We start from the raw sequence: 24429 nt of genomic DNA, 5'->3' as shown, positions 1-24429 counted from the left end.
AAAGACACAGTCCTACGGAGAAACCCTTTAGTAACAATCATACGGTAATTCAAAGTTACTGGGCACTTTTAGCTCACGATCAGTTGGTATTTGGTAAATTACGTTCGCGACTAATCGTGTTGTCTTGGACATCATTGCAAATCTATTCGAGAAAAATATGGAATCCTTTACTAATTCTTTGTTAATATGTCATAGTCCATGTTTTATATCAATGAAAGGAGTGAGGATAAAGGCTACTTATTCTCGTTCAACCTAGCAGGCATCTAGGCAATAAAGAAAATCATCTTTAGTTCCCATCACGGGCCTCTGAAGTAACAATATTTCGTGAGCTTGAAGTCGATGCATATTTACCCCGAACTTGGTGTATTCTAGGCCTGCCTATTCGTCACCCCTAAGCAAACCACTTAGGGGTGACTTTTATTGGGACCAAGTGAGTATAGGTGGCGTACGTGATAAGCGAAAGATGGCGACCAACGTCCTGGCCTCAAGCTCCGATACGGATCCTGGCTCTAGCCAAGCGGATATCTGTGGTGGCAGAGGCACGTCTGTTCGCGTTAAAAACTTTGAATGACGCGAAAAAGGGGGAGTGAAAAAGTTAAAATCGCGGGAAATAGTGGGATCATAATCTCACGAGGAATGCAGAACATAGTTAGAGGAGACGTAGGGTAGGGCATAAATCTCACGTACAGCGTCTTGCCTTGTAACACACTCACGTTACGTTGGGATGTACCGATGAGGAATGAGTATGGGGAGAAGTGCCGACATGCCAGAGTGCGGGTGTATTACAAGATGGCACGGGGGAAGGAGATGCTGACAGGAGAAGGTATATGGCCGGTAGATTTGCGAGGTTCTTCCATTACGCCCTCGGTACAATTTATGAAGATACCCTTCAAAGAGACGGCTGAACGCATTCGTCTCGATTTCAGTAACCATCCGAGAGTTTACGATGCATATTTTTCAAATATCCTGTCAGATATTATGCCGATGCGGACGAGCCATCGACGTCCTTCTACTCCTCCTCCTCATCTTCATGGGCGACGAGTCTAAACGCACTAACGTATCCTAGCTCGCTGCTTTTATCACGTGATCAAACTCCACGTAAGGACGAAAGCAACGAGTTCTAGTTTTATTGTCATATATCCGCTAAGAGTAGTCATAGTATAATTTATGACCGAGGCGACTGATTTGACAATTTTTACATCGTCAAAAGTGATGCAATAAAATATTGGAGCAAAGTGTAAGCCGGATAAAATTTATGGCTGACTTGAGGACTTCTCGAACTCACGAAGGTTTCGTATCGAGTCAAATTATTTCATTGAATTTCAAGTAACTCTGAACTAAGTGTCCCTACATCTGACTTCAAATACGCTGAACTCTCGAGTATCAACTTAATACGGAAACGTTTTGTAGTATTTGCGGTCTTTTTTTACAATGAGGAATCCATTCATCGTTTTGAGGGAAAGGTTCGTTACTTATCACTCTCAGATTCTTCAGTCCGCGGCATGAACTGCACATGAGAAATAAACGAGTTTCTTCCATGTCTTTCGTGTTCAAGACTACAGCTAGTCTCATAATTTCATGACAATTATTGTAACCTAAACAAAAACTCCAAGTGAGTGAAAAGGGACCGGAAATCATGATCACGAAAGCTGGTCCATCCTTCCTAGAAGCTGTACCTATGTACATTCTATCCGTACAGGTTCAAAAATACGCGACTAGCGGCGTGCAATACGTCACAAGTTTATTTTTTTATCTGCACCAGAACTGAGCACACGTGATTGCAATTACGCTGACGGATATGTGCGTTGGCATGTGTGCGTAGTCGCCCAAAAGTTGTATATAGGTATGCACAGCGGCTGGTTCGTGTACAGAGTCCTTCAGTTTTCGGAAACATGGAACAAGCAGTTTAAGCGGGATAAAGGGAGGAGAGATAAGCTCTTCCGTCGGCGGTGTATCGTTAACGGTAATAAATTGACATCACGCTTTGCTAGCATGCGGGTTTAGTACACACCGATTCCCGTATAATCGCGTTCATCTGCGTCAACCTATGCTAAGAGAGAGAGAGAGAGAGAAGCGAGACGCATCAGCAGCGTCAAGAATAGCTCTACTCTAGTCGTGATTCTTGAAATTGAGCGCCTCGTTGCTATAAAATTATTCATTTGCTAAAGTAATGTACATAAAAAAAAAATATGTATTGTACGCATTCCTCTCAGATCATTATTTATTTATCTGGCGTCAACTTTGTTCGGTGATAATTTACGTAACGATTCATATTTCACCATCGCTGAGTCGGCCATGTTCTATTTATGTCTAAGCTTCCCAACAGGGCTCGTTGTTACTATTATTCAATATGAAAATTACGAGTATAAGAGAAATGGGATTATCGAAATTTTGTACATTGCTTGGCCAAGCGTGACGGTTAAAGACTCTAGTAGAACGTTTAATGACCGACTGACTAGCTCACCGTAATCCTGTCTCAGCTAAGCCTTAACTTCTCTCTCTTACATGTGTGTGAACACATTCGTATTTACCCTTGTATCGTCAAGTAGTCCATTACTTAGGGGAGCCTGTGCACAAGTATCAAGGAAACGACTAATCAACTTTGACTGTGTATAAGTATCTTCATCGAGCAAGCGTTTCGGTTGTGCATGGACTGATGAAAAATTGTCAAGATAAACTAAACTTAAACTTTTAATTAACGTTAGTCACAGAAATTCTGTGATCTGTGATTCTGAATTGTTTGAGAAATTTTTCGCTTTCGTTCGCGTTTTCGTTGAAAATGAATAGGTTGAAAATCATCCTCGACGTTGCAATCCCTATTGGAAAAGAATGTTGCAAGGCTTGACGGTCTTTTTAAACTGTGTGAGCGAAACACAGAACTAAAGTTTTTCTAAGACCATGCATCATTCTAGTCTTTTCATGCGAAAAGTTCGGTACTTTTCAACTCAAACAACTTATCGATGAAAAAATAGGTGATACGTTACATTTCTCGCATCACGATCGCAAGACTCACGCCCACTTTTTAAACTCACAAAAAATTCGTGATTCGTCTTGTGTTGACACCAACTTTAATGCACTTCTCATCTGATCCATCTCCGTGATGGGCATTTTTATAAAGAAAGTTAGACAGGTTCTTTGAACAAAACAACAAGTCATCGTATTTGTATAAAATTCAAGAAAATCAATTTCTGTACGGCAAGGCTGGGGTACAAAAATGCGAAAGACCAAAAATTCGACGGCGCGAAATCTCGAAAGTCAAACTACCGACAATTAAAAACTTAGATAGACCATAAATACGAAAAGTAGACTTGTAAAAAAATGAAAATCGAGAGGGCAAAAATGTATAAATTAATTTATACCGACATTTGTTTTATTTTTTGATAATTGGCAAGAATACGAAGGGCAAAATATTGAATTGCGAAATAGCGAACAGCCAAAATTCAACTCTCCAAGTGTCAGGCTCGAGTCTTCGTCGATAATCTACGAATCCGAATTTATCAATAACGGCTGTGCAAAGACTCGAAAAGACGAAAGCCCGAAACCCGCTAAAGACAGAATGGCCAAAATGCCGAAAGATTGAATGACATCAGAAGCCCATATATTTACCGCAACGCCACGCGTATCCGATGGCCGAGGTCTGGAGTGCGATCTAGCACAAGTCTACATAATTATGAGAATCGTATTGCGGTCTTTCGGCTTTCTGGCCCTTCAGCACTTTGCGAATCGTAATTTTGCCCCTTCTGAACTTTGATCGTCGACAGCTAATTTCCTCGGTTTTGCGGCTGTGCGAAGTATCAGCCGCTCTCAATTTTTAATTTCGGAACTTTCATCTTTCCGTATTCCCGCATTCTGTGCTTTGGTCATTCGGCATGCCGACTATTCTGAATATAATACTTTTTCCGACAAGAGAACGTTCGATTGAATGAACTTTCGGGAAAACAGTTGTTCTACTGGGTGATTTACCGAACATCCCAAATTCGGTACGCTGATCATTCGTTGTTTGAAATTTCGGATTTTCAACTGGTCGACTTTTTGATCTTTCGGAATTTTGACCCCCACCTTATGGCAATAAATTTCATCGCAACTTGTAAATCTTCCAAGCACTGGGCCTTCGACATATTGATGTGTTTCAGTTTTTGCCATTAAACGTATACCACAAGATACCAGTTCAAAGGTATATTATGCAGGTAAAGTTACGGGTCAAAATATTTCCCACGGACGAAATTCTCGTATATGCAGACACTGGTTTTAGCGGCCAGTGTGGATCCTTTGCAAGGGTCACTTCCATTAGAAGTTTGTTAGAGTTTCCGCGAAATTAGGCTCTATACGTAGCTACGGCTTGTGAGTTCCATCCTAATTCAAAGAAATGGGCACAGACCTGACCAACCAAAATGCAATTCTGAAGTTGTTCCTAAGGTAGATTCGCTAAGAAATTATCGAAGTTGAATGCGTCTAAAGAACATTATATTTTGTATAACATGTTGTATTTCAACTCGCTGTAGTCTAACCTTCATTTGAAATATAGTTACATACCCATTGATAGATTCTGTGCCATAAATCGCTTTTCAGGCAGTAGAATAATTTGGATTCATTTATAACAGAAATGCGAGAAATCCGACCCTTCTATTAGTATTATATGATCAGCAGTGATAAATCGAAAGCATTTTAAGTTGGACGTGTCATGATTGTGCAAAACATACATATTTTTCTTCCGAACAACACCAATTTGTGGTTTGAGTGAATCACATGTTTCATAAATATTGAATAAAGTCTGGCTTAAGTGACAAGTCGTTAATATCCATCTCAGTTTTCATCCCGATTTACTCGGATTGTGCTAATAGATCGACATTTTCTCACGGTATCGAATACTCCGTTCCTCCAGCTTCTCGACAAAACCTCAGATTTGTTGTTTATTTTTTTTTTTTTTTTTGTGAAATTTTCAATCCCGTTTAAACCTTGTCGAGGACTAGGGGCTACGAAATTAGCTCAAGAACTTAGCACGCTCAAATTAAGCTTGGAAGGGTGTTTAAATCTTTGTTCAATATTATACTTAGACTAAAACGTAGACTTAAGACGTGACAGAAAGAAAGAAGTAAAAAAAAAAAAAAAAAAAAAAAAAAAACAACTTGTTCATACTTGTAACTTTGCGAGTCTCCACTCGTACCGAAATATAATATCTCTTCACATTCTCTCCGCGTTTACACGCGTGTTCAGGTACCTCCGGCATGAACAATTCTCTGGCAAGGTGGTAAGAAAGAGCTACGTAACTTCCGCACGATGACTACACGCAATTTTGCGAATATAGTTACTTAGTCGACGGCAAGAATATTGCGCGCACCGCGTAACTGTACACACAAATAGGTGGGTGTCGGTACTCTTGGATAGGCCATTAAGGGTCGGGCTAACTCATCATACTCAACGCCGGAAACATATGGGTAGGTATACGTTGTAGTGCGCAGGAACCAGAGCACGGCGGGGGATCTATTGCAGCGATTTATTATCTATATAACCTAGCACACTCGTATTTCTTCGGGAAATATTGTACAACCCGTCGACGTCGACGTCGTCCTGGTTTAAGCTGCTTCACACATGTACGCCCTGCGGGCTGCTGCGTCGAAGCATAAATTCCAATATCGGAAACTCTTCGGCTGAAACTCATGAGCGGTAAGTAGAACTGCGAATCCGCATCAAAGTGTACCTAGTACGCTCTTCTCTTCCTGCCGATTTTACGAACCAGACATTTTCACTCACAAAGGAACGGAATTGAATATCCACAACGAAGTTTCAACGTCGTGTCATAAAAATCCGTCGAATGGTATTACGGCGATAAAATTCACAGCTAAGAGTGGGAAAAAAATTCGCAATACGTATAGCGTAAATTAGTGAACAACTGGCGAGCGTCCTTTTTTCTAATCACTCTTACATGATCGTAAGATTACATTTTATTTGCAATCAGTTTCTTTGTCACTTTAATCGTTCTTGGAATCGTTAGAAGTGACTTAAGTCATCGATCGAAAAGATTTGAAGTTGTACGGTATCGTAATATGAAGATCAATTAAGAAAAATGGTTTCTGAAATCAGACGCTTATGCTGTTTATATGTATAGCCTTGGTTTGTACAGTGGAAGCTTCTCTCGTGGTTTTCAAATTGGAATAATAGAGTTTACAACGCGTTTATTCGCAAAATTCGCTTGTCCGTTGACCCGAAAATGGTCCAATGTCTACCAACATCAGTATCAGAAGCAAGTGTCAGTAAAACATTACTGGCTCTGTTAGTTTTATTATAGTCGTAAAAACGTTCTTCAAAATACTAGACAGTAAAAATTTTGTGCACTTTAATAAAACGTTTTAAAACCAAATTTCTTGGATTTAGAAGACACATTGCAGAAAAAACAACTCGCACACTTCGTTCCTCTTCTTCATGATTTTTAATATCACTATCCCAGTGTTGTTTTTTTTCGCTGGTCAACAACGTTCACGAAGTGGACGTTGCGATTTTCCTTCGCGAAATCCGGAACTTGGAGAATGTGCCGAAGGAACGAATATAGGAAGGGATGAGGGGATGAAAATAGTCACTCTCTGGAATTTGGCGTTAGTCAGCCGTGACGGGAATAGTCGTGCACGGGTTGGCCAAAATGCCGAAGGTAAAAGTTGTTTTAATTGAATCAGCCACTTTGTTGCCGGTCGGCGTCTGCGGCTCGAGTGATTTGCTTCCGTGACGGAAAACTTGGCAGGAATTAATAGCCGCTAGAAATAGCGGAGAACAGACAAAACGGATTTGAATCGTTACTACCGCCAATATTCAACTGTTTTGCGGTGTGGCAGAAAATTGTTACAGACACTGTGCATACATGCACGACCATTATCGGTTGCGCTTAATTTTCTCGTTCATTTATACAGTTTCAATCGGCTCGAAATTCCTCTCGAGACGAGGGTCGAATTGTAGTTTAACCGCCGCGAACAACAATAAGAGCATTGTTACCGTCGAATTAGAAGACGGTAAACTGATGGGCTTAATTCAATCCTGGAACGATTTGTAACTGTCAATCGAGCCGTGTGAATGAGTCGGCTAAAGAATAAGTGTATGCGACTTGTTGAATCGGAGGGTTTCAGTGTGAGTGTAATCCATGCGAGATAAATTATGGTTTAGATGAATGATCAACGTGTCTCGGGGTGTGGGAAATACTTGCGTTGCTTTGGCTTCTCAATTCCTGATTCTTATCTATAACGCGTCAAAATCTGTATCCGTAACATCGTAAAACATACAAGTTTTAAATCTTCAACAAAAATTTGTGTCAAGTTTGATATTTTTATGCTCTTTGGTATCCTAATTTATTTCAAGCTCCAAATTCAAAGTAGCACTTGCCAGTGATTAATTTGCTAAAAAACCATTCATTTGCTTGTCAACAATCGAGAGCGAGGTCCTAAAACACTCACTTCAAGATAATGGAATCAACAATAATAACGTAATCGTTTTTTGGGGAAAAACATATTCATGTCGGTAAAACATTGAAAATTGATTTAGTGCCTGTAAAACCGAAAGCTCAAATTGAACGGAACATGGCCATCTTTTATGCGGAAAATTTCGTTGTAAAATCCTGTAAGTTTTAGAGTTTTTCATTGAGCCATTTCCGAGATCATCGAGGGAATTTGTCGGACAGACCGATAGACCGGCATTTTTTTCTAGAGGTTCGAAAACGTAAAGATTCGTTAAAATTAGAAAAAGTGATCCTCGACCGAAATCAATATTTTTCTTAGATCGCCAAAGGTGATGAAAAGCCAAGACTGCAATTAAATTCACATGCGACCGAAGTCGTCAAAGCCAAGCTTGATTCCATCCAGCGTCCTTTTGACGTTTTTTTGCCGAGATTTTCAGTGTCAGAATGAATGATAATCATAATTTTTCACTTGCTGGGCGTTAATTTTTTACGGGATGATTTACTACATAATTTATTATTTCATTATATATTTATAGTTGAATCGCTTGAAATGCGTTGTTGCAATTTTTTTTAGGTAAGCATTTCGATACCAGGACTAATTTTAACCCTTGCAGCTATGAAAACTTCCGCATTACTTACACGGGGTTACTCAAACCACAGCCAACTTTGGAACGTTATTACTGTACGCAACGTTACGTTATGCACAGTTACGACTCGAAGAAAATTCTGAGGCAAAATTTAACAACTCAGAAATAAGCTCCGATCTTGGTCTTAGCGAGAGACTCTTGAAGCCAAAAGGGAAATTCTTGAAGCAAAAAAAGTCAAACAATACGCGATACATACATTGGGTCTCTGAGACCCCAAAGTTTTTTCAATCATTCTTCATTTTACTCGCACGAACAACCCTGATTCAAGCACGCTGACGATAAAATTGTACGTGAAAGTCGATTCTGGATTCAACTGGATCCCATGTCAGTGAGTGGGATTAAAAGTAAGCCTGACCCAACAAACATTAGTCCTTATCCTAAAGGGAGGGAAAATTGGGAACTAAATCGAATACGATCCAACGAATGTTGAACCCGTCTCATTGTCGGATAAAACCTGGAATCGTCGTGAGAATTCCTGCGAATCGACGTAATGCGATGAAAAATATTTACGAATTGAAGAAGCCGTGCCAAGTTTTTAAAGTCGTATAGTGCAAAGACAAAATAATACGACACGTCTACGAGACGCGTACTCGAGTACTAAACATTTATATAGGCGTAGCCATTCCAGAGGTAACGTATGAAAATTGTAGTGCGTAAGAGACGCAGAAATTGTTTCGCAGAATGTTAACGTCGAGAGGCAAGTATAAGCACGGAATGTGGATGAAGAATTTTGAAACATCCATGCAGGAAAAATAAGGGAAAGCATGAAGAATGAGAAAAAAGAAAGAAAAAAAATAGAAAAAAAAGTGAGAGAACGTACATCGGAGGTGAGGAAAAGATGCGGACTAGGGTAAGCTGTGTGAGTCAGGCGGGGCCAGATATTTTTACCCTAAGCAAAGCCTTGAAATATTTCAGCGCTCGAAATATTTCTTCAAGAATCTCATACATCTAGTCTGTACGCTGCGTAGACCGACGAAGTTTCGTTAACCAAAATGTACAATCTATCCCGGGTGAAAAACTTGTAAGAATGACATTCACGAATAGCTTGTGAAGGTTCTTAAAATTCCTGAGTCATTGTGCTTGAAGTTGCGAATTTGAAAAGTTCTTGAAGCGCCTAATTCCGTATTAATTGGTGGCGGAACTAGAAGTGAAGAAATCAAAGTGTTACGAAACAACAATGTTTGGAATGGCCGGAAACCCGGCGGTTCAAAGTTTCGAAATGCAAGATTCCCAATATTCGAGTTACGATTGATTAAAGTTACGAAAAGTAAAGTTCGGATTCAGCAAAATTTCGAAAAATAAAGTTTTGTTTGGAAAATTAAGATATACTCACACAGCGTAGTTTTCTCAACGAGTGGGTGCAAAAAATCAGAAAAACCGGGATTCTGAAAATCAAAATATTGAACATCTAAAACAAAGAAAGATCGAAGGGATGAAATTTCACCGAACCCAAAATTCACAGAATTTTGATGTTTCTGATTTTTGAATTTTCCTAATTTCACACTTTAGGAACTTTTGCAGCAGTTTTGATTTTCATTATACAAATTTGATAAGCTGTCACTCTGGAAGCAAATATTTAAATCAGCTACTTGTCATGGAATTATGCAATTAATTGCTGAATGTTGGAATATTCCCAGTTTCTTGTATTCCATAGAATTATGAAATGTCATGAATATCACGATCAAATTTCAATGATGAATGTAATTGAGGGGAATAAATTCAGCCCTGAAACACACCCGCCTCCCTTCACATTTAAATATCAAGTGAAACACATTTAAACGTATTAGATGAATTTTGCCGATGACACGTAAAATGTAACAATCAATACTGTGTAGAATGTTATATTTCACAGTACTTTTCATCATTATAATACAAACCAATTGAATGACTGAAAATACGACCATCAAGTTTGATTCAAATCTTTTCTCATTGAAATCCTTTTCTTTCATAAAATGATTCCTTTATTTATCACGAGATTGATTATTATCGCATTGTTTTATGCGTTTCACAGCAATTTGTGAGAAATTTTCTGTGAACGTCGTATGAACTGTGTTTTCAAATTTTACGAATGTTCTTCCGGAAAACTAATGCGATCAAAGAAAACGGGACGTGTAAATTTTTTACGCTCGTTATTAATTAAATGTAAATTAATGTGAATTTCATATTTTTCAGCGAGTCGTAATCAGTTTCGAGGTCATCGCGTGAGTTTGCCAATAATTGAAATTTCGAATTTTTCTCAATAGAAGCACATGTTCAACAAAATGGGATATTACAATTTTTCACGTTCATCGGTTGAATGTAAAATTGTGTAAATTTTAAAAATTTTTCATCCAAAAGTGTTGAAAAAAGAAAGGATGAGATCTTTACACCACTTATTTGAACCAAACGCGTGTGACTCTCGGTCAATTTCGTCATGTAAGTTTTTAGAAACGCGTGTCTCGTAGAAATGCCCGATGTTTGTCGAAGATCAAACAGTCGATTACCGGTGTTCACTGGCCACGTTACAATTGGCACGCGTTTCTCATTACGCAATGTGTTTACGCTTGCGTTGAAAACCGAGCTCTGAGCAGCCGGCGCGCTCCGAAGCATTTGGGACGCGCGAATCCAGCGAATGGGACGTTTTCAGCATTGAGAAATCCTGTCATTATCGTACTGAGTATCGATCCCGCGTATGAACTAGAATGGAAAGTACGGGGAAGAAAAGACTTGATCTGCGTCTGATAAAACGTAGAATCAACCCCCGAGATAAAAAGAAAATGTGAAAAATCAAACAGATACTTTGAACCCCTGAATCCTTGCTGGGATTATTAGCATTTATAATTAGAAGTGAGGATGATAAAACAAAAGTATTGCGAAACAAAGGGTCGAAGGTATGCCACCGAGCCTAATCGAGTCCCCCTAATGCATGCAGAAATAACGTGAAAATTATAAATTGTCACTTTGGAACGCAAATGGTTAACACTTCGTTCAAATTTGATGGTAAATAACTCACGTTGTTTATAAATTAATACTGTGTCAACTTCATAAGACATTTTCTTGAATCGGTCAATTATCGGTGAAATCTGTATATATGTAGAATGGTTATAATGTTAAATGTGCTGTCGTGATTTGAAATTTATCTCAGGAAGCTCATTGCAATGATTCAAGTAGTAAAAAAATGAGTTAAAAACAATTTCATTTGAATGAAAAATAGTGATTAAGTCTTGAGGCATTACAAAAAAGAAGAGGAATAATAGAACCTCTTTACAATACCAAGATATTAAATTTTTGTAACAGAATTTATCAGTTTTTGAATGTTTCCGTGCAAGAAATACAATTGTTACAAATCGAATTGCAATCCTTTAATCTTCGTTTAATACATGTTTCCGTTTGCCTACTTATCGATTAGACTCACAGATGATTCATCTCTAAATATGTTACAAGTTATGCTGTTTTCAGTACTTGAACATTTTCACTAAGAAAGAATAGTAACGGATACTAGACTTTCCGGTAACAGCTAGAAAACTAATTTTCATTTTGTACCTAGAACTATATTTTTCGATTGTGGTAAAAAATGAAAATAGTTAAGGACTGAGCGGTAACCGGAACTAAAAATTTCTCTCAGTGTATCCTGGATATAATATGTACAATGAAATTTAAACAAAATTATTAAAGCTATAATAAAAATCTATTTCAAATAATGCATTTTTATGCATTAAACTGTTTCTCCAAGCAGTGTAGTAATACAAGTACTTTCGTTAAATTTCTAAATAAAATTATTTCTAGAACTGTAGTAGATAACTAAAACAATTCCTTCTGTTTTTGATACATTCACACAAGCGAGAATACGATCGCAGTCTCTTCTTCCGTACAGAGATGTTAAATTCACGGCCCTCGTCAGATTTCAAGAACGAGCGTCTAAATCACTCTGGATACTAGAAAACAAAATTACGGCGCATACCTGTTATAAATTTCATCCGGATCGGTTCATTCGCTTTCCGAATAAACAATATTACAAATGTTATTTTTCAGTCTTTACGGCACAGATGGCCTTCAGATCTACTCATATACCTCACTCGCGGTGGAGAAAATGTTAAATACGAATTTTAAAAATAGCGCACTAAAGCAGAGATTCTCAATTTTGGTGTCAGTGGCCCATGGTTTGTGAATTTTTCGCTTACCCTGGTGGGGGTAGAATAAAATTCTGCAAAATTTTCATTTTGCGAAATTCCGCACCGCTGTGATTGTCAATTATGAAATACTCGTATCCAATTCGATAGAAATTGAGCAGGCGATAGATTGGAGGAGAAAAAAACCACTGACACTATTTTTCATAACGTTATAAGTTGTGATTATACGATTAATTTCGTACTTCACCCCTTACATCAATAAGAGAATGAAATTCATCGAACCTGAACATAAAACTCGAATGTATTTTCTTCGGGAAGGAAATTTTTTGTCTGGAGAAAGAAATATTTTTGTTTATTTCTATTCTTCCGTAATTTTTTTGCGAGGAGGATATGGTCCCGTACAACTTGACGCACAATGTCGCAAAAAAGCTTGAAGCTGATGTCCGCATCTATACTCTAGTCGCGGGCATATAGGTATGTAAAATGTATACCTCTGAAATTCATTGGCGAAATGCCAAAGCTTATATCTACGCTGCCTCGAATTCACTGCCCTCTGTAATGTACGCTTCGTCGAAAATTACGAAACGCGCAAAAAGCATCTCATATAGGCAACGTCGGTGAAAGGAACCGATAATAAGTATTAACGCATCGCTGTGCATATTATGCGAAAACTGCAGTACTTTACGAATCCATAGTCTTGCTCCTTAAACACCGAAGGGAAGAGAACTATTAAAAACTCCTTAGAAAGTTAATTAATTTGAAAACTTCGGGAAGTTATTCATCATCCCCACAGCAGTGGGAAAGCCTCAGAAACTTCGTTAATAAACCAGTGATTAAAATGCATTTAAGAAATATCGTACCGAATGAGCTCCGAAGTTATACGTAGTAAAAATTCGCATATAGCATGTTTGGTGAACAGACTGTGTAAAAAATTTTCAGTTCCGAATTCATATCTTCTAATTTTTTATTCATTTTCCCAAATCAACTCTTCAAGGATTTAATAAATACATGCCAAAATAAAGGTCCAAAATGTGCGTGCTTTCTAAATGCGTTCGCAACTCGGTTGCCAAATTGGGCGATAGCCCGTGGAATAAATTTTCGTCAGATTTGCCAAAGTGTTCGGTGAGGGAATTGAAGCTGTATTAATCTACTTGGCTGGATATTCTGCGGCCAAATCCGTTTTATTCGCAAGATGACCACCAAAGATTTCACGTTTTCACCTAATTAGTATAAATGTAATTTTTTGCAAACAAATAAGACTTGTTGTTGACTTGTAGATCGACACATGTTACGTGTTGTTGGGAAAAATCTTCTTTTTTTTTGTTGCATTTTCAGTTTTACAAGAATATTGTGAGTTTTCAACCATACATTGCCAATTAGTGTACGTAGAGTATTGAAGGATTCCTCGATAGATATGGAAAGACATAAGATGGTTCGATAAAAAATAAAGCCAAAAGTGAACCATGGCATTCAGAAAAACGAGGGTTCAGACAGTCAACCATCTCTTATCAACGTGCATTTTTTCAACACAGCATTTCCACACCGATGACATAATACGCGAAAACATTTCTCATTCTGTTTTCATTATTTCATCCTCGAGGAAGAAAAGTTGTGTATGTGCAAAAAAATGTCTCAATGCGAAATCGCATTTTATAGTTTTCTTTCTTTATATCTATTTATTTACTCAGTTTGGCAAACCGGTTGATGAATCTCATACATTATAAATAAATACTGGTTTCCCACGAATCTCAACTGGTTACAAAATTAAAATTTTGAGTTTTTAATATTTTCCGTGATTAATACTCGTGCTTCGCACAGATCGGTTCTGTTAGGAAAAATTCAACACACCAACCAATCGCAAGTTTAATGAGTGTTTGACCGGTGACAAAGTTGAGGAATTTAGTTCTACACATTTAATGTAGAATTTAATTGAATTTTTAACATTACACGACATAAGGAAAAGAATTCTGTTCGTTAGGGGAACAAGATTGAAACACTTGAATTACTTTTTCGGGAGCTTTCATAAAATGATTAAAAAATATTTTCTTTAAAATTAAAATATGTTCTGATCAAATAATAAATTCAAATGGGTTCCGAAAAGGATATTGAAACTTTTTCCGTTACGTAAAGAACAGTGATGTATTCATTATAATAATAAAAATCCTACGGAATTTGTTATAAACTTTCTACTTTCATCAAAGTTAGCTCATTATACATACACTGAGTCTTGGGGGTGATAAAAGTAGGCACGAAGTTTCATTGTGTTGAATTACGGTGCCTGTTTATAATTCGGCAGCCTGCTGCGGTTGAATGAAATCAAAGTACGTATTTTTAAGCTCAAATGCAGGATTTCGTAACGAGGCAAACATACTGATGAAATATTCAAGAGCGTTTTAAAACTGGACCACAATAAATACAGCTTGCAAGCTCAGCTTCCGGTTGGCGAAACTGACGTAGGGAGACGGTTGTAATTCTGAGATAAATATAAAAGCAGATGGGCAGGGATTTCCATGCGTTATTGCTGGCCAATGACCATTATTATGCCCACTCGAAATAAAACGAGGGTAGGTATATTTTATTTTAACGATTACCGCTCAAACAATTTCTACGCACTTATTCACGTCCTGATTTATTGACCGTACCATTTATTGATCCGAACCTTGCACGGCCATATTTAATCGTGCTGGTTTAAAAGTGTAGCGAACATCCGCTCGGCATTGAGGGGCTACAAAGGCTCTCGTGAAACGACGGAAGCCTCCCGGGATCTGAGCCTCGGTTATGATAACGAAGGAGAGAAGCGATTAAAAATTCAGGACTCTGAAATGAGAAATGTCCTCGCATTGCCTTTAAAATTTGTCGCTGTCGTGTGAGGAAAAAGCGTCATCGTTATTTTCCGAGCTGTATTTTTACGAAGCATTTTCCTCGTGAGCTATGAATAAAAAATGTGAAATCCCTGCGTTCTGAATATAATTTTTGTCTATATCAATGAAATATTTCGTTAGTCATAAGTTGAAAAGAGCAGACGCGTTGTTCAGATAATACTGCGAATGAAAATCTAGTTTCAAAACCCATGGTCGAAAAATTCGACGATATTGGTGTCGGGAAAATTATTAACAATCAGGCGGAATCACACGGTTCCATGAATCGAGCTGGGTGCAATTTACCGGTACAGAAGAGGAGTATGCTGGAAGCGCCTCCGGTTCCGAGGGTGACAGGAGCGCAAATGATTGGGTGATTATCGCGGTTCGCTGCCTTCAACGTGCACATCCCTTCGGTTTCGAACGATTGAAATGAAATGGAACAGGACGGAAAAGGACGGAGTGATTTTTACCACTCGTTGAAAATTCCAACTGCCGTCGCACCCGTCACACGGAGAAAATGTTCCAATTCCATATACGATTGTCGTGGAATGTACGTTTATTTCCTCTAATACTTCTGCAAGACTGTCGAGAAGAAAATGAGAACGTTACGAAATTGGGTCCTTAGATCTCTTGAAATACGATATTGGTAAAAGCTGTCTTATTTGCACATTTTATTTTTCGCTAGATAACCGTGTGAAAAGTTTTATTTATTTAAGAGACAATGTCAAACAACAAAAAATCGGGAATGTGTTATTTTTTTTTGAAAACTATTCGACCGATTAAGAAAGCGTTTGAAAAAATATCTTCAAATTGGAGATATTCGTTTTTGCTTTTTCGCAAAACGCCCTCGTCATTTTGCGTTTGCTATCTGTCGTATCACTTGACTACAGTATAGTATTTTTTGATAATTTCCGAAGTGGAACAGGGCAATAAAAGTTAATGAAAGTAAAATCGAATATTTCGCAGTTTATTAAGGAAACGAAGCAAGGGAAATTCTAGCTCCGTTACACGAATGAGGATTTGAGGAAAGGGGACAATTTCCATATGGTTATCCGGCTATAAGCTTTTACCACTTTCGCGAAAGATTATCAAAACGTTGCGGTCTAGTCACTGAACTGCTGGTTGGTAAAAATAACGTTCTAAACTGGAAGCAAAATTAAAAATAGTTTCCACGAATTTCGTACTTAAGTGTAAACTATTGTATTTATACGAAAGTTTGATGCAATCATTTTTGTTATGGTCGTGGTATTGATAATAATTTATGTTATAAGTTACTTTGACATCAAAGAGCATACAGTTGACTTTGTTAATTCAAATATTCCATCACTAACCAGACCGTAGGTATATGTATAATTATAAAGTGAATTTATATTCGGTTGAAATATAACGAAGTTTAAAGTTCTTCTATTTTTTGTAAAAGTCTACTCAATTACGAAATTCGAGGTCTTTGCGAAAGTGATAACTTCAACACCGAAGAATACTCAAAATCCCTACAAATTACTTCCAACGATGTGGGTGATGTTGAAGGACGAGCCATAATCTGTGTTCCCTGCTAACTGTTCTCGGCGAGCTAACTGGGCACCGTACCATTGTACAGTGGAGAATAGCTAATGAGCCCAAAGCTATTATATAAGCAAACTCAATTTGATATCCTGGCGGATCGCAGCGCTAGTAATTAAACCCAAAAGGGTTAACATACGGTATTATTATATATACATACATATATATATATATATATATATATATATATATATTAATAATATATATATGCACGGTTGTAGTGCCGTGCCGTGTTCAATTTCACCCGAATATTATCACCTTCACCCGCACAATCGAGGTATCCAAACGTGTGTGGGTATTAGGGTAACTGGGGTAAATACAAGCCCAGTTAACTTAAACGTCGACGACAATCGTCGTCTGCATTTCGAAGCAGCTTTCCAAGATGGAAAGTAAAAAGTTTCGCCAATTTTGGCAACTGTTGGTCATAGCAGCATGTGAAGTCAGCAGCCATATTTCAGCAGGGCACACAGTAATTAATTCATCCCGGTAACTTACCCGTCGTTAGACCGGCAGCGTCTCTCCTGCGGCGTCGTCGTCTGCGTCGTTGGGCTGGCTCGACAAAGTTCGAGGAGGACGTGTCCTCCGGTCTTTGAGGGTCCCTAGGGTCGGCCAGTCGGCGAGCATCCTCCTGTCGCTGCTTCAGCAGAGTGTAAACTCGCTTGAAATAGTCCCTTGTGATGTCCTCGTTAGACTGCGGCGTGAGAGTGACCTTCTCGTCATTCGGTCTCTCGCTGCCATCCACGATCTTGAAGGTGTCACTCTTCTTCACGTTAGAGTTGGCGTACAGGTCCTTGTACTCGGCGAAAGCGTTTTTCTGCATAGAGTTATAGCCGTAATCGGGTGAGTCGGTTTTCGAAAAGCTCTGGCCGCCATTTTTGGGGCCCACTTGACCAGCCTTGACGTTGTTCACCTGGACCTTGGATATGTTTGATGACTGCGGCTTCTCTCGGGTCTCCGCTTCGTCCAGGAGTAGGTAGTTCTCCTGTAGTTCAGTGGACGGATCGCAGTCGGTCGACTCTGGAACATGTTTCTCAGGTTCCACTTGCTCCGTGATTTCCGCTCCGTAGTCCATCCTGTTCTCACACACTCTGCAGTTCCCCCCGCGACACGCACTGTGTTCGGAATCCTTCCATCGGGGTCTCATCATGAAGTTCTCCTCCTCCACTCCCTGAGTAAGGTTCTCCGAATTCTTGAGCAGCCGCTCGTTCCGCTTTCGTTCCTTGTACTCCCGCCACGAGCGTTCCAAGTTGTCCTGGCTCTTAATCCTTCGCGGTGGATTCCCGCTGTCCTTATGGTCCGATTCGAGGCTGGTCTCAACGGCGTTAAGCAGAACGTCGCTTTTTGTTTTTCGGTACGCCTTTCGTCGGTCCGACCCAGCGGACGAGTTCTTCTTCTTGATCTCACTGTTGGCCTTCTTCATTTTCTCTCGTTCGTAAACGTCCTGATCAAATCTGATGTTCGCGTCACTCCTGACTTTTCGTGTACGGTAGTTCTGCCGGTCGTTCTGGAGATAATCAGAGTACCGCTTTTTTATTTCGTTCGGCTTTACGTCAGTGGTGGACTTGGATTTCTCCGCGTCCATCTTCTCCTTGATCTTATTCTGCAGGAACTCCTTTATCCTCGCGATTCCGTCTTGCCTCGAGTTCTCCGGCTGCTTCGTGTCGGTCCGCTTCTTGGAGGCGAGATAGTCCTTAAGCTGCTTGAGCTTGGCCTCGCGAGGAACTTTTTGCGGCTCTTCGTCAGATTCATCATGGGTCTCCAAGTACGCTCTCACCTTCTCACACCTTTCCCTGGCTATTTGCTCGGGCGTTTTCATCCCGACTACTTCCGGGGACTGGAGATCATCAACAATCTGTTTCCGGAGGAAATCACCGACCGAGTACCGCTTCGGGGACGCTGACTCGGACTCCTCGAGTTGTCTCAACGCCTTGTCGATCCCAGAGGAGTGCCTCTTCCTGATCCTTTTATCCCTCTTTTCCTTGGACACGAGGCTCGCGTCACTGCGTGACTTCCTCGGTCGATATCCAGCCTCCATCGGACCATACTTCGAGCTGAACCCATCGATGTTTCTATTCCCGGACTTGGGCGGTACGGGGTCAGCCAAGCTTTCTGCGCGTTCATCGCGGGGGAATTTTTCATGGAGTTTCAAACCATCACGAAACGAGCCTCTGGCCCTTTGCGCCGTTCGCCCTGTCGTTTCGACGAGGAGGCGTCCGTCTTTGTCGAGGAACTGGACCACGGGTAGCGCATCAGCGGAAGTGGTCAACTCCCAATCCCAGTGGAGCGGTTTGTCAAGTCTCAACTTAATCACTTCAGGGTCCGCTAAATGATCTTCGGTCGGAGACGCAGCGTCGACGGGACTCGAGGTTCTCGCGGTTATGCGAGGGTGTCTGGTCTTCATGACGAAACAAACTCGCTCAAGGTTGCTTAAAAGCTCACGTAAGATCGTCGGCACACGTGGGCGCAGTTAGCCTTCAGAAAAACAGACTTTTCAAATTCTCCGTAAATGTTTTCACGAATTGTTCGAAAGTCCAACGATGGAACTGACAATCGTGAAGTTTGTCGAACTGTCACGTGATCTTATCGACGACTTTATTCAAAAGTCAAACTCCCAACAACGCTTCGAAGGTCAGCCGGGGTTATATAAGCACGAAGTCTGTTTACCCGATGTTGGCGAGGCGTCAAGCCGTCCAAAGATTCTTTCCAGACTACCGTGAGCCGCCAGTCGCACACAATTTTAGATACACTTCGGTCACTGTTTTATAGATACTCGGCACTCCCTCCAGAGCTTTGGAATATCGAATAATTACTTACATTTTTAAGCTATGCAACGTGTACTCGTTTCGCAAAAACCGTGAAAACTCGTCGATTCAATATTCGCTTCGATGAAAGAACAGACACACTCACTTCCGGTGCTTGCGATTTTCGCTCACCGTTACCTCCACTTTTCGCGAAAACTAAACCAAGAATAACACCAAAGTAACAATTCCAAATCTGGCACAAGAACCTCACTGTCAACTGTCAACATCCACGGTCGGTTTCGTCTCGGGATCGCTCAGTCGTTCGGACATTCAATCTCATCTCGTTTAACATATGACTGGCTCTGGACTGACCGAGCTGCGCTGGCACAGCCGGCGGTTCCGTGGGACGTGACGTCACTTTGCATCTGAAAATACACCCGAACCAATTCGCGGGTGGGGGTGGGACAAGAATGTCGACATGTTAACAGTCACGTCCAGCATTTACCCAGACCAGTCCCGATTCACCCTGCGCAGCATGTCTTCGCCTCGTTACTTTGACCAGTCAGAGAAAATTGTGGCCCTTTATGAAGCAGCTAGTAATCCATCGTACAGTTATCATTTGTACACCTATGATGGTTTTAATCAATATTCATTTTTCGCTGTGCACTGTGGAGTGATATTACGTGTAGTTCTACTTTGAATACATTTAACGTTTGCCACTCACACTGCCTTCGGTTTGTTTAGTTGGATAATATTCAAATTTTAACGACGGGTGTTATCAGAGAATTCGCGAGAAACTCGACGATATTTCAAAATAACTTATTGGGTACATGAGATAAGATTTCTTAAATTAGGAAGAGCTTGACAACCTTAATTGGTTTAGAATCTATCTGATACGGAAAAGCTATTGATTTCAACCGTAAAATTATTTTTCCAACCTCATGGAGCTTACCTCATATTTCTCAAACAACCTTGAAAGTATAATTATTCTTGAAATGAGAAAATGCGATGTTTTCTTTGAAATATATTTCTATTCTTGGCCGTTACTAATTCACTTATCTTGGCTCCGAAACCAAATTCCTATCAAATAATTTACTCATCGTTACCTTAAATTTAGCAAGAGTTGTTCAATTTCCAAAATCACAGGCATACTTGAGTGAGTGAGGAAAGATTGAGATGAAGCTTGCACAGAGAGTCAAGTTTTCTCTTATCTCGGTCCAGTCGGAAAAAAGAAGCTAAGCTTGTCATTCATTTTTTAACAACGAGCACGAAGTTATCTTCAATATGTAAATAACGAAGGCTTCAAGTTTTCAATACTGCAACTAATTCATTTGACTATAAGCACGAGGAAGCTTAGAAAGAAATATAGGAGAATAATTCTCAAAAATCAAGTTCACCTATCAAATCTCATAAGAGTTCATGAAAAATTGTAGGAGTGAAAATGAATTCTCCATATATTTGGACGATTGAGAGACTATCCGTTGCCTAAGGTGACTATACCTTATCCAGGTATTATAATTACCAAATTCTTGATTAGCCAGCAGATATTGAAAAAGTTTACGGAAGCAGCGTCTAAAAAGAAAACAATTCAAACTCCATCGAGAATTCCAATGAAAGCAGCAGATGGAAAGAAAAAGAAGAGGAAGAAGAAGAAGAAGAAGAAGATGAAGCCACTGGAGCCAAACTTAGACTCGAGCTTTAAACATTTTCCACTTTGAAAGTTTTACGCAGGCGTCTCACGCTTTATTTTAATGAAAGCTATCGCCTTCTGGAATTATGTAAACATTTACCTCCATTCGCCCGCGCATATCTGCACGCATAAAAATACTTTGGATACCGAAACGCCAGGTCACAGAGAAAAATCTCGTTCAGAACCGCGAATCACAATCTGCCTTCATCGTGACCGAAAACAAAAACAAAGTCATTCGTTTCTCTGAACGAACGCGAAAGTCACATGTTGCAAATTTACTCAACATTTGTAAGGATCAAGAAGAAATTTGACCCGTTGAGCTGATTCGTGCTCGAGTAGACAAGTGCTTATCCCAAAAGTGGATTGAACCGTCGGACGCACTCTCTCATTCACAACTCCGTCGAAAGCCGCAAGCCTGTCAGTTCCGGAGGCAGATCGGGCTGAAAGGATTTCACTGTTATGAGAACCGTTGAATTAGGTCAGAATCACGCAGTGATCAGGCCTCGCGCCTAGTTTCTACGCAAATTTGGAATTTGGATCGGAGATCACAAGGGAAGAAACCAATTACCTCAACGGATCGATGACCCTACGATTTTGAACAATATTTTAGGTGAAAAGGAACTGGGAGACGAACAAAGTTCTTCGGAAATGGACCTATATTTACGGTGATCCTTTTAAATTATCTATCATCACAGAACTCGAAGCTTACTGTGAAAAGTTGCTGAAATCTAAGTTTTTCGAAACCCAAGTTGAAACTGAAACAAGAACCTCGTTTTCTACTCGGATACGGACTTGTTTCCAATTAGATGTAGTTTTTCATTCGGTATGGAACGAAGTAAAACTAGAGCTACAAATACGAGAGTGCAAAAAACAAGAGGCTCAAGATATGAATTATTATGTTGGGACTACCCTCACGGTAAAAAACCCCCACTTGGGTGTAAATTCGTACCCCCAACTCATAGATAATACTAATTTCCCATAAGAAAAAAGTTAGGGGTACGAATTTACACCCTATTTGGGTTTTTTCCGTGAGGGTATGGTATTAGGAAAATCTAATTATTCGCTTTTCCGTGCAATTTCAACAGTTTCTCTTTATTCAAACCATAAAGATAAATTGGGAGAGTCGATTTTAGAGCAAGTTATTTTCACTCTCAAAGTGGAGTACTAAAAGCTTTCAGTTTGCGATGTTAACATTGTTTTTCGCCGAGCGCGTTGCAAGGTCATCAAAGCCATAAAGTTTCTCACTGAGAGGTTTATTTTATAATTAGTTAAAACAACTGCTGTATGAAATTGCCTCACCTCGCCGAATCTTGTGCTTTCTTTTTCTCTAGAGATATGTTCAAAGTCTTTAAATTGTTTGTTACTTGAATAGCATCCCTGAATCCTCTGGGATCACGGTGATCCCATTGTGACGTAACTAGCGCTTGGTCGAAACGAAACTCCGCCATCCAGCCGGGTTGTTAATTACACCCACAAAAACAACTGGTAGAAGCACTCCGACAATCTACTAATCACCATAAACTGCGACAGTATACCAACAAGAATAAGACAAGAAAGTACTCTGCATTCGTATGGAAATTAATTCCGCCATCACACTTTGTGGATTTTTGAAATTAGGCTACGGTGGATATTTATTAAGGAACGTATAGTTTCTGGGAATACGAGCTTATAAAAAATGTAATCCACTTGAAGTTCGGTGAAAATGTAGCCAAAATTATAATACGGTAAAGAATTTTTCTGGGTTAACAATCTTCACATATTATGACTCGTAACATCAGGTGAATTTCGAAAATAGAATAATTTTTCAACCGAGAATCGTGTGTAAACCCGTTTCAGTGCCACATTTCAACGGTGGATGTTCATTAATTAACGTTAACCTGGTTATCCGTTGAGCTAGAAATAACGGGGGGAAAAATTGTTTGCCGTAAAATATTTTATTTCGTTTTATAGCCTCTCTTAAAACCCAACGAGGTCTGCGAGACTGAAGAAATTAATAAGCTTTAAAGTTGGAGTTGGTAGTTTTTCACATCTGACGAACAATAATTCACTCGAAGTCTTAAAAGCATGACAAATCGAGAAGTTATTATAAAAAAAGTTCACGCTACAATCAACCTTGAACGAGCTTAAGAGAACCATAGCTATACCAATTCGATTTGACGAATGAAGAATCATAATAATTACTTGACGAAACACATTATCTTTCACAGGCATTGAACAAGAAACCGAGCCGGACGAAGTTTCAGATGTTCTGAAACTCGTTCGAGTTCATTGATCATCAACGGTTGGTGACAGCTGTTGTACAGCGATCAAAAAATCATCCTATTTTCAGAAAAATAGATCAACGATCGCCAAAATTCGCAGGATGTAGATAAGCTTCGCTTCACTTACTTGGAATTTATTGCAGAGCTTCACTGTAACAATATCTTTGTCCAGACTCGCACTAATGTCATGAGTATGGTTGTTGATTTCTCGTATCGGTAGGAGAATCAAAATCAAGAGCCAAGGGATCAACGATTGAATAGAAAAATATACGAGGTTCCTTCCACGTTACCTGAACTCGGATCAGCGTACAAATCTGTAATTGAACAATAACCATCTCAATATAAGAGTTTGGAGAAACTGAGAAAAGCTTGAAGTTGAGTTTCGAGGCACGCGCTGTACGGTTCTAGTCGGAGAGGTGAGATTGAGGAAAATGTACTTTTATACGGCACCACAATTTCCTCCCGGTTTGTGTGCCGCCCAATATCTCAGGGGAGTTCAGAGGAAAGAAAGAGAGGAAAAAGAGAAAAGCAAAATCGTGAGAGGAAACGAATGAAAGAATAAAGTTCCAAACTATCCCCACGGCAACATGCGAAGCAACTGGAAAAGTTTACTCTGGCCAAGCTTAGGCCGTGCGAATGGAAAACAAACAATCTATTTATAACCAGCTCTCAATCGATCCCGCGACTCTTTTATTTCCTACCCTTATTCCTTTAGGAGATGAAGTGCCCCGAAACGAATTGATCCTCGAAAAACCCCCAACCAACGCCTATCGGCTTCTCGATTGCTTCGGAAACAACTAACAAACCGCATCAGATTCACTGACGATCTGTATGGGGACCATATTATAACCATCGCCAAATTGGACAGTCATGCCACGAGTGATGTTTCAATCCGCAGATGTGCACGCGTAAATTCTCCTCATTATGGATCCCTCTAACGGCGATTTAGGTGGGTATTCATGCAAATGCACCCAGTCCTATTGATCACCGTTAGTTTCTGATCAAACGTACAACATGTACGTCAGAAGCTCGTCCCTCTCATATCCCTGCAGCCGATACTTTGTACTTGATCGATTACTCGAGAACAGCAATCACCACATAGACCAAACCGCAATTATTGTG

At 39.7% G+C, this 24429-nt stretch overlaps 1 protein-coding gene across 2 annotated transcripts in view; it reads right to left on the bottom strand.

Moving 5' to 3' along the window:
- LOC124310163 (uncharacterized) overlaps nt 1–19709 on the bottom strand; it is a 160200-nt gene extending 140491 nt beyond the window's left edge. For both annotated transcript variants that reach the window (XM_046773909.1, XM_046773918.1), the window contains exon 1: nt 17111–19709. In XM_046773909.1, the coding sequence (XP_046629865.1) occupies nt 17111–19016 (1906 nt within the window). In that variant the 5' untranslated portion in view covers nt 19017–19709. The remainder of the gene's footprint in view (nt 1–17110) is intronic.
- Nucleotides 19710–24429: the final 4720 nt, after the last annotated feature.

The sequence above is a fragment of the Neodiprion virginianus genome, chromosome 1 (assembly GCF_021901495.1).
Source record: "Neodiprion virginianus isolate iyNeoVirg1 chromosome 1, iyNeoVirg1.1, whole genome shotgun sequence".
Lineage (NCBI taxonomy): Eukaryota > Metazoa > Arthropoda > Insecta > Hymenoptera > Diprionidae > Neodiprion > Neodiprion virginianus.
The sequence above is the reverse complement of the archived record's forward strand: the minus strand, read 5'-3'. Positions and strand labels throughout refer to the sequence as shown.